At 45.9% G+C, this 10732-nt stretch overlaps 1 protein-coding gene across 1 annotated transcript in view; it reads left to right on the top strand.

Moving 5' to 3' along the window:
* The first annotated feature begins 736 nt into the window (after positions 1 to 736).
* The window catches only part of FGF2 (fibroblast growth factor 2), a 59520-nt gene continuing 49524 nt past the window's right edge, over positions 737 to 10732 (top strand). The window contains 1 exon segment of the mRNA NM_174056.4: positions 737 to 1017. Coding sequence (NP_776481.2) covers positions 840 to 1017 — 178 coding nt within the window. The 5' untranslated portion in view covers positions 737 to 839.

Raw genomic sequence — 10732 nt, 5'->3', positions numbered from 1 at the left:
ACGTATTTTGACACACAATCCTCCCTGACTTCAATTCCTCTACTTCTTTGGGGTGGAAATAGTTGCTACGCTTTGAGACGCTGGCAGAGAAAAAGACTGGGGGAGAAAATTGCATTTAAAGTTTGAAAAGTTGAGTCACGGCTGGTTGCTCAGCGAAAGCTCCGCAATGTAGAGAAAGTCGAAACGTGGTTTGGGCTGCGCGGAGCTGGGCTGGGGCGACTTCTGGGGAACCGGCGGGGTTCAGCCCCTAAAGCGGCGGAGGCCTGGACCAGGGCCTCCCGCCGCGTCCCCGCACCTCCCCCGGCCCTGGCTCTCCCCCTCGGGCTCCCGGGGCACGGATGTCGCGCGCTTGCGTCCTGCGGCCCGAGCGCCCGACCCAGACACCCGCCCCAGAAAACCCGGAGCGAGTAGGGGGCGGTGCGCCGGAAGGGAGGCGGGCGGGGGGCGTGGGGGGTCGTGGGCGTCTGGGGGTGGAGACCTATTAGATGTGACGCCGCGGCCCAGCGGGTAGCAGACCGGCGGACGCGGTGCCCGCGGATCCCGGGTGCTGCGGCTTAGGGAGGCGGCCCTCCCAAGAGCGGCGGCCGCAGAGGCATCCAGCCCTCACCCCCCGATCCGGGACCGCCGGGCTCCCCGCGCTCTAGGGCAGGCGGAGAGGGAAGCGGCCGAACAGCTCGAGGCTGGGGGCTCGCGGGCGCGGCCGCGTGCCGCGGGGAGGGAGGCTGGGGGGCCGGGGCCGGGGCCGCGCCGCGGAGCGCGTCGGAGGCCGGGGCCGGGGCGCGGCGGCTCCCCGCGCGGCTCCAGGGGCTCGGGGACCCCGCCAGGGCCTTGGTGGGGCCATGGCCGCCGGGAGCATCACCACGCTGCCAGCCCTGCCGGAGGACGGCGGCAGCGGCGCTTTCCCGCCGGGCCACTTCAAGGACCCCAAGCGGCTGTACTGCAAGAACGGGGGCTTCTTCCTGCGCATCCACCCCGACGGCCGAGTGGACGGGGTCCGCGAGAAGAGCGACCCACACAGTGAGTGCTCCCCAGGTCTTCCCCGGTGCCGTCTTCGTCCCCTGCGGTTCTCTCCCCCGCCCCTGCCTTCCAGCCTCCGCGCTCCTTCTTCCTCTTCACTGTGACCCCGGTGGGACTTGTGGTTTCTCTCCGCTCGGCCCTCGGCGGTTTCGGGCTCACCACTCGCCCCCCTCCTGCCCCGAGCTGCGGTGGCGGTAGACGCTCCTCCAGGCTTTGGAGTGTGCCGGCTGCTCAGCAAAGCCAGTCCCCTGGGCCCCGAGCCCCCGGCGCCCGGGCTTTGCGGGCGGCTCCCTGGGCGCAGACAACCTGTCGCGTCGGGGGTGCCCGGCGGCTGAGCAGAGGTGAGCGGCTCAGCGAGGTGCCGCCCGCGCCCCGAGCCTGAAGTTCCGACCGCTTCTATGGGATGCCCGTTGTCTCCGGGGCAAAGCCAGGAGGGACCGCAGACCAACTAAAAGGTCCTTGTTGGAAAGATACCTTGCATCAGGTTTGAGGATCAAATGAGAATTTGAAGTGCGCAGAGGACTCAATTTACTAGTCTACAGTTGCATTTTCTGTAAAAATAATAATGATGTATCTGTGGTAATAGCAATAAGATTGGTCTGAGGCGTTGGTTGTCAAACTAAGAGTGCATAAGAATCACCTGGAAGGTGTGTGTGTTGTGTGATTCATGGCTGAACCATCTCCCAGAGTTTCAGATCGCTTAGGTCTGGAGTGGGGCCTCATTTGCATTTCTAACTACTTCCCAGGTGATGCTGATCTGGGAGCACAGTTTGAGAACCCGCTGGTCTAGAGAAAGAGGAAGGAAAGAGGTATAAAATGGGCTGATAAAAATAGATGAGTTTGAAGTGAGACAAAGAGATCAGATATTTTTAAACTGTCATCCTGTAAGTGTAGGTAAAACATGTTTTGAAAGCTGTTTGTTCTGCCATTCCTTCCATAATGGTTTTCAGGTGGAAAACTTGATCCTCTTTTTTTTTTTTTTTTTTGCCCAAGTTCCGCAAGAGGCCTTCTTTACCTTGTGATGCTAATAGTGCGTCCTTTGGGGCTCTCCAGGTGGTACTGGTGGTAAAGATCCCACCTGCCAGTGCCTGGGATGTAAGAGGTGTGGATTGGATCCCTGTGTTGGAAAGATCCCCTGGAGAAGGAAATGGCACCCCGCTCCAGTATTCTTGCCTGGAGACTCCCCATGGACAGAGGAGCCTAGTGGGCTACCGTCCCTAGGGTCCCAAAGAGTCGGACACTGAAGGAATTTAGCAAGCTCTCACTCCGGGATGAGACTTAGGAAGAGGAGAAAACTCTGCAGCCAAACCTAGCTGACAAATTCAGTAATGGGAAATGTCCCTTCATAAGAATTGGTCTTTATTGATTTCAAAATAGCAACAAGCAAAGGATTCAGGTCTGTAACTTTTTTCCGGCCTGCCATAATTAAACAATTTTCTTAACCACTTACATTATCCAGTAAAACTGAAAAGATGCTTGTAGCCCAATATATCGGTTAGTGCTCTTTCTCTATTTTGGTAACTAGGTTTCACAAAATTATCTTTCTGTGTGGGGTTTATTCTGTGCTTGTCTGCCAGGGTAGCCCAGCTGAACACGGCAAGGTGCACATATGTCCCAATTAATTTTGCTCTTTTCTAGTATCACAAAAAGTAGTTTGTTCTTTGACGAGAAGACAGAACTCTTCCCCCAGATTAGGTTTATACTGGAGCTTCCTTTAGTACATTTTCTTCCAGACATTTTATGAGTTGCAGTATTTTCTTTGCCTTCTCAATACCCTATTTCCTTTAAAACAAAACTGTATAGGGGCTGGGCTTTCCAGGTGGCGCAGTGGTAAGGAATCCGCCTGCCAATATAGGAGATGCAGGAGACACTCGTTCAATCCCTGGATTGGGTAGATCCCCTGGAAAAGGGAATGGCAACCAACTCCAGTATTCTTGCCTGGGAAATCCCATGAGTGGAGGAGCCTGGCAGGCACAGTCCAGGGGGTCCCAGAAAATCAGACGTGACTGAGCACACAGGCATGTATGGGAGTTAGTAAGGATAATTCTGAATTGCATATTACATTACCGCCCTTTTAAACACAACTATTAACTTTTTATTCCCAGTTTGGGGCTGGGCCATCATTACTGTATTCTTATTTTAACTTCATGGTCTGAAATAGGATTGATACTCTCCAGGGGACATTTGGCAGTGCCTGGAGATGTTTTCACTCATGCCTGGAAGGGTGCTACTGTCATTTGCTAAGTAGAGGCCAGGGATGTTACAGTGCACAGGACACCTCCCTAATCGCTCAGCAAAAAATTAAAAATGTTCTGACCGTAAATGTTAATAGTGTTAAGGCTGAGAAACCCAGCCAACCTGATAACTAGCTCGTAGACCTTTAAAGGTAGAGAGTAGAGTACTCATCCAGACTTGTGGAGAGCACTGATTTTTAAAAATCACCTTGTACCAGGTGGTAGACTGACAAGAATAGAAACCTGAAAATGATCAATTTAAATGACTTTTGTATAGGCCAACCTGGACATATGTTTAATTAAGGACAGTGTTTTTTTTTTTTTTTCCCCTGACATATCAAAGGTGTACTGATAGTTGACAAAACCAGGAGGAGACAGGTAAGAAATATATAGGAAAAACAATGCCATATCAGTATCCTCTTAACCATATCCCCTCCATTCCCCTAAAGGAGCAAAACTGATCGGCAAACGTGGAGAAATAAAAGCTGTTAATGCTTGCTACAGCTTCCCACCGAATTAAGGTTCAGAGATCTAGACATATTTGAAACATTGGAAAATCCAAGGCCCCCTCCCTCAAACTCATTTGTCCATACACCCAAAATCTATCACTGGAGATTTATCCCTTTGGCATTAACTCTCTGTCCAGATGTTTCTAAAATGCAAATGCAGTGTGCTCTCCGAATCCACAGTCTCCATCTGTGGTGATGACAGCCGACGGCCCTACACCGTTTTCCACGAGGGACTTGAGCCTCGGCGGGTGCTGGAAACCCTGGACCCGGGTCCTCATGGGTACGGGGTGGAGGGTGCCTCTGGAAGGACAAGTGGAGCAGTTACCCGGTTTTAACATTTCGTGTGAATTAAATTGTATGTGCATGATTTCTTCCCCAAAAGCTGACCAGCAGGGCTGGAGTTGAGGGGGGAGGCTGTGAAGTCGGTGGCATGAATGTGGGGCACTGGTCAGGGGCAGGGGACATGGCTAGGTTCTGAAGGGACATAGGGCAGGACGGTGTGGGGCTGGGCGGACAGCGTTTCCAGCTTCCCACTTTTGCTGGAGATCACCTGTGTTTCTCCCCGGGTTTTCTCTTGAATTGTTTTCACAATTGTTTCAAAAGGCCCACTTTCCTGCACTTTTCTCACAATCCTGAAATAACCTGTATTTGACACGAGTGTGTTGGTAAAAGCGAGATAAAGACAGGGCCAGCGTGGGTGCCGCACATCCACCTTCCCTTTGGTGTCCCACTTGCCCACGGGGATGTGTAACAGAAGTATATGCCCTGAAGTACTGAAACCATGTGAAAACATTCGGAAGAGAGCACATTTTATCCCAGGCAGCACGTTCAACATGTGGTGGAGTATAGTCAGGGCAAAGTATGCTGCTTGTGTACATTTTAGCATTAAATTTATTCCAGATGCTTTTATTTTGGAAAAAACGAAGGTAGTTAAAAGTGCTAGATCGACCTTTGGGTCTTCTCCCAGGAGGTGACCGCCTGCTTGCCACACTCCTCTGGCTTCCGGCCTCCAGAGGACACTGAGCCTTGAAGAGGCTGAGGGACCTGCCCACCCCCAAGTGGAGCAGGGCTGGGATCCCGTCTGACTCCCACCCTCTGTGCCACCGCACATATTCCATGCAGCCCCGTCATTAAAAACGAACTGTTCACCAGCTTCATCTTGTAGAAGACGAGATTGAGGTCCACAGGCGGAACTGATTGCCGGAGTTTACCTGCCGATTCTTGCCCACTTGCCCCCTTGCGGACTGTCCCTGCTGTTCTGGCTTTTTAGGCTTCCTCCACTTCAAAATATTGACATAGTCGCTCTGGGGAGGTCTTATGAGTCCACAGGTTGCCTCTGGTTGTACCCCCTGGAGCAATGAAGAAAGCCACCTTTTCTTCTCTTCCTTTATGTCAATGGAACTTTTGATTGATGACACCAGATTCTCCCCCCTCCACACACATACACCTTTTTTGGGTAATATCTGGCAAGTGGATCCCACCAATTTACTTTAATAAGCATACTGTTTACTCTAATGACATTTGTGTGCAGTAAACAAATGAAGTAAGAACCCAATAGCTCATTTAATTGTGGAAATCGTGTAATTGGTTCAGCAATGAAAGGACAATTCATGAGTCATGGATATTACCACACCTTAGGAGCCTTTTAAAATGAGTTTGGTGCCAAATGACTTCAGCCTAGAACTGGCAATATCCTCTTGTGACATGCCTTGAGGGCTTTCTTTGTGTTTATAAAGTGGCCATCCCATAATTGGATTTTGACAGAGGTATGAAAAGTGGATTCTGAGCATTATGTTCAGACTTACGATGTTTTAAATGGATAGCTGAGATTTTTAGGTGTAATTTGAAAAAACGTTATAGACAAAACAAGAATCATCCTCAATACATTATAATTATAAAATTGACTGTTCATCTACATATTGATTCTCAGAAATTACTCTCAGCGATATTGAAAAAAGGCAGTATAAGGTCTCGCATTATTAGAATTGTTATTTTCTGGCCAAAAGATGCCTGTGGAACAGGGAGGTAACTACTCATGTGCCATTGCCTTTACTTGTTTTTCAAAACCCCCTGCTTGGGCCCCTTTGTCCTACAACAAACATCTGTAAGACTGGCCTGGGGTAACCACTCTATTTCTGGGAATTGGAACAAGACAAGTCAGCACATTTGGACTTGAACCTTAACCTCATTACCATATCCTCTCCAAACAAGTATTCTCGGTTCTATTTTGTTTTTGAGCTTGTCATTTTCTGCACTCTGAAACCAGGTCTTCTGCTTAACTTGTATGTTGTCAAGTGTTTGGCTGTTGACAAAATAATTCAAGTAACAATTATCATTGTGGAATTTTCATTATGTCACTGGTGGCTCAGCTGGTAAAGAATCTGCCTGCAATGCAGGAGACCTGGGTTTGACCCCTAGATCGGGAAGATCCTCTGGAGAAGGAATGACTACCCGCTGCAGTATTCTTGCCTGGAGAACCCCATGGACAGAGGAGCCTGGTGGGTTACAGTGCATGGGGTTGCAAGAGTCCGACATGACTTAGCAACTAAACTGCCACCACCACGTCAATGGGAAATGCAGTTGTGGCACCGTGATTTTCAGTGTTCCCTTACTGCATCCATTGCTGCTGCTGCTAAGTCACTTCAGTCGTGTCCGACGGCCCACCAGGCTCCCCGTCCCTGGGATTCTCCAGGCAAGCACACTGGAGTGGGTTGCCATTTCCTTCTCCAATGCATGAAAGTGAAAAGTGAAAGGGAAGTCGCTCAGTCGTGTCCGACTCTTTGTGACCCCATGGTCTGCAGCCTACCAGGCTCCTCCATCCATGGGATTTTCCAGGCAAGAGTACTGGAGTGGGGTGCCGTTGCCTTCTCTGGCATCCATTGTTGGGGGGTAGCTATTGCTTTCTCTCTCTCTAAGCTAGGTTATTTATGGCCATAGGAATTTAGGCAGGGAATAAGGGAAAAATGGCAACTCCCAGGGAACTTCACCCATTGAGCCATATACCACATAGTTCTTAGAAACTGGATTAGTCCCATTCTAAATTCCTGTGGGATATTTTTAGTTTGAAGAAATTTGGAGGGCCTAGAGGCAACAGATAGCCAATATTCAGTTTTTAATTTATGTCTCATCCCAGTTGTTCCCTGTCACTGTTCCTGCATATGGTGACTTTTGAGTTGACTGGTATATCCTTAATACTCATTCATTTACAGTAATCAGTAATGTGTGTGTGTGTTTGCATTTTGATTTTCTTTTAAAAAATTATTTACTTGGCTGCTCTGGATCTTAGTTGCTGCATGTGAACTCTTAGTTGCCACAGGTGGGGTCTAGTTCCCTGACCAGGATCGAACCCAGGCCCCTCCGTTGGGAGTGCAGAGGCTTAGTCGCTGGGATACCAGAGAAGTCGCCTGCATTTGTATTTTCAAAGGGCTACTTACTTTCTCAAGTTAAGTTACCCTCTAAATTAAATTATCCCATAGAATTCTAAAGTGTAAAGTTCACAGATTTTTTAGGATATTGCAGAGGGTGGGGAGGGAAGGTTGTTTTTTTTTTTTTCCTGTTTTGTTTTGCTTTTTAAAGGAAATTTGTGTAGTGTAGTAATGATCTGGCTAGGATTCTGTGAGTGGGTTATTTTCTCTGTTCATGATTTATGCACTTTGAGAAAATTTGGCATCTTAAGGTAGGGACCATGACTTCTCCATATAAATAAACATCATAAAAAGGCTTGTACCTTTTACTCTGGTAATTCTCACTAAAAGTGAGCTGCTGATGAGAACATTCTATGTGGGTAACTACTCAGGGGCCACATGCTGTTCAAAGCCTGGTCAAGGTTTACAGTTCTCTTGGTATAGTAACATATACGATTAGGCACTTAGCCTTTTAATGAAGATAAATATATGTAACAATTATATTTGGAAAAATGTAATCATATTTGAAATATTAAAAAGCTGGCTATTAGCAATTTTGGTGTAGTCTATAAAAAGATGAATCATTGCTCAGGATAATTAGTTAAAAGCTCTCATTATGAATTGTTTTCTTTAAAAAGCATTAAGATATTTACCATGTACTGTGTGATGGAAGATTCCTCAGGTATGCTGTGCATTGTTCATTTGTCTTTCTGTGACCGGTATCCTAGAATCCTGTACTCTCTTCTACTTCATCTCCTTTTCTCTTTCTAACTCTGGATTGTGCTTCTGGTATTCTGCTTAAATCATTCTGGGCCCCGGCAGTCTTCCAGTTCAATCACATGGACTTACCCAGTGTGTCACCCTATTTCTGACACTTCACACTATTGTCTGCCTCTGTCTCACCAGAATTCCTTGGCACATTAACCCGGTTTCCTCTCACCCTTCCAACCGTCTTTTCCTCTGGTCCCTCCTATCTTCGGTCTTTTGCTGTTGTATCCCCCAAGGCTCTGTTTTTGCCTCTCTTCCCATCTTTCTGAGTACTTGTGATCTTTCAGCACAGATCATTTCAACTCTCTCTGCTTTTCTGTCTCTGTGTTAGTATCGTGTTCCTGCTGCCTAAAGGATAGATGTACTGCCGCAGCCTCAATTCATCCCACAGAAGACAGAACATAGCATCATTTTCTCCACCTGGCACCCTTCCTACTGAATTTCTGCCTGAAATGAAATTCTTCTTCTAGTCTCCAAAACTAGACACCTGGGATTCATCCCTGCCTCAGTGACTTTTCTTCGCCCTGTCTCTTGGTTTCCTCTGTCCTTTTCTTACCTATGAACAGACCCTCCAGACTTTCCCTCTGAAGCATGACCTACCGGCTCAGTGTTTCAGCTCTTTACGACCCACACTCCCCTGATGCTGCCAGCGCTCTCTGCCTTCGTGATTGTCTCTAAACTGGCAGAACCATCACTATTACAGTTGGCTTTTCCACTTGGTGATCCTTGTTTTTGGAAAATCCTTTATCACACCAATTCTTGTCTCACACCCTCCTCCCACTCTCACTTTTCCCTGAAAAGATCTTTTACGAGCCAGCTCAGTGGTCTTTTCCTTTGTGAAACTTTCCCCTACCTTCCCAGGGAGACTTGGTTGTTTCTGTCTGTGCTTTTTTCCCCATAGTAGTTGGGATGGATTGTAGACTTAACAGTTTTTCTTGTAATTAATTGTTTACATGTCTATCTCCTGCACTGGGACTGCGAGCTCTGTCTACTTAAAGAATGTGTTTTAAGTTCAGTGTGTACCCAACAAATGAGCCAAGTCTTCTGACTCCCTCTCTGATGGCCTTCTGACATCCTTCTCCTCTTAGCCTTGACTCAGGCCGTTTCCCTGAGCTGAAGTGCACTTAGTCCTCCTTCCTGACCCCAGTCCTAGGCTTTGCGTCAGACCCTGTGGCTTTCACATGGCCCTGTACCCGTCTGTCCTCTCCTGCGTTATCGAAAAATTCTCTCTAATAGCTTGATGTGTTTTAACCTCCTGTCCCTCAGTTTTACTGGAACTTTCTAGATGGCAAGGATTTTAAAAAATTTAAACATTACCCAGTAGTCCTTTGCTCTCTTTTCTACTCTGAGGACTGAGACTGACTTTAGGCACTCCAGAATTCCCTGGACTCAAATGAATGACCATGCTGAGGCCCATGAAGAGGTTCGATGTGTATTGTTGAATGAGCTAGAACTTTAAATAAATAAGCATATACACTTCAGCATGAAGTGCGCAGAGCAGATAAGTTGAACGTAGCATCACTGTGGTTCCTTCTGTGGACACCTTTCACATTATTCAAAGGAAGCAATAAAGGTAAAACACAATCATTTCATTAGGATTAATTTTTATTGTGGAAGTTTTTCTTTTCAGCTAATGAATAACATGTCAACATTTCTAGCCAATTTCAGAACTAGCTGTAATCTTTTAATTAAAAACCATAGATCTGAGAGTTCATACTTGAGTCATATTTAATCCTTAAATCCCTTTCTTTCCCTCTGTCTCTTTCTCTCTTTCTAAAAGCTGTGAATCATTTTATAAATTAGGATTAAGAACTGTCTGGTACCATTGTTAATATCCCTTTTGGCTGTGAGGAAATGGCACAAATAATTTCATCCTAATATTCATTCAGATTTATGAGCCAGTATTCATCACAACAATCTTAAAACTCTTGAAAGGATAGAAACTGTATGACAAAGTGAGTCATAGTCTTTGTGATGTGATGTCTGCAAGGGTGGGTGGGAGAGACTACTGAATGACCAGTCTCATTCTGCTTTCTGAGCTGAATCATTTTGCAAATAGAAAACAATTCATAGATTTATAGATGGTCATAACATAAATAGGAAATGGAAGAGAGTAACAGAGTCAAATAATACCTCTATTTAAAAAATTACTTTTTGAAACATAACACTTGATGAACAGTCTTTATTTTGAATTAGAAATGAAATTAATCTACTGCCTAATAATACATATATTTTGATACTTGCTGTATGTCTTTATATATTTTCATTTTTTCCTATTGGTTATGTTTCTTTTAAAAAATTCTCTCATGTAATTTGACCTTTATCTTCATAGCTATTTCTAGCTTTGGCTTGTTTGACAATTGCGTGTGTGTTTGTGTGTGGAGAAGGAGGGGACTACTTGTATGGAAACTTGAGAGAAGAAGGTCCCTTTCCTCTTGAAAATTCTTAATAGTATAATCCTGCATTTTGCATGGTCGGTCTCCTTTTGTTACTTTTCATCTTACTAGAATTAGCAATATGGAGAGTCTTTCTCTGAGTCAGATTTAACCTTTAATCTTTAAATGTAAGATTGATTTACCTTATTTCCTTATTTTCTTTGAGACAAAGTATTTGTCAAAACAATTATATGAAAAGTAAACTATTCTAGTTTGAGTGTGTTTCTTGAGTTTTAGAACTTTAGGACTCTTCTTACATTCTTATATTTATCCATTAAACTCAACAATTTAGTAAGGGGGATATAATACAAATAAAATTGGGAAGCTAATTTTTCTAACTGGTTTAGTAGAGGACAGTAGTATAT

The sequence above is a fragment of the Bos taurus genome, chromosome 17 (genome assembly GCF_002263795.3).
Source record: "Bos taurus isolate L1 Dominette 01449 registration number 42190680 breed Hereford chromosome 17, ARS-UCD2.0, whole genome shotgun sequence".
Lineage (NCBI taxonomy): Eukaryota > Metazoa > Chordata > Mammalia > Artiodactyla > Bovidae > Bos > Bos taurus.
The sequence above is the reverse complement of the archived record's forward strand: the minus strand, read 5'-3'. Positions and strand labels throughout refer to the sequence as shown.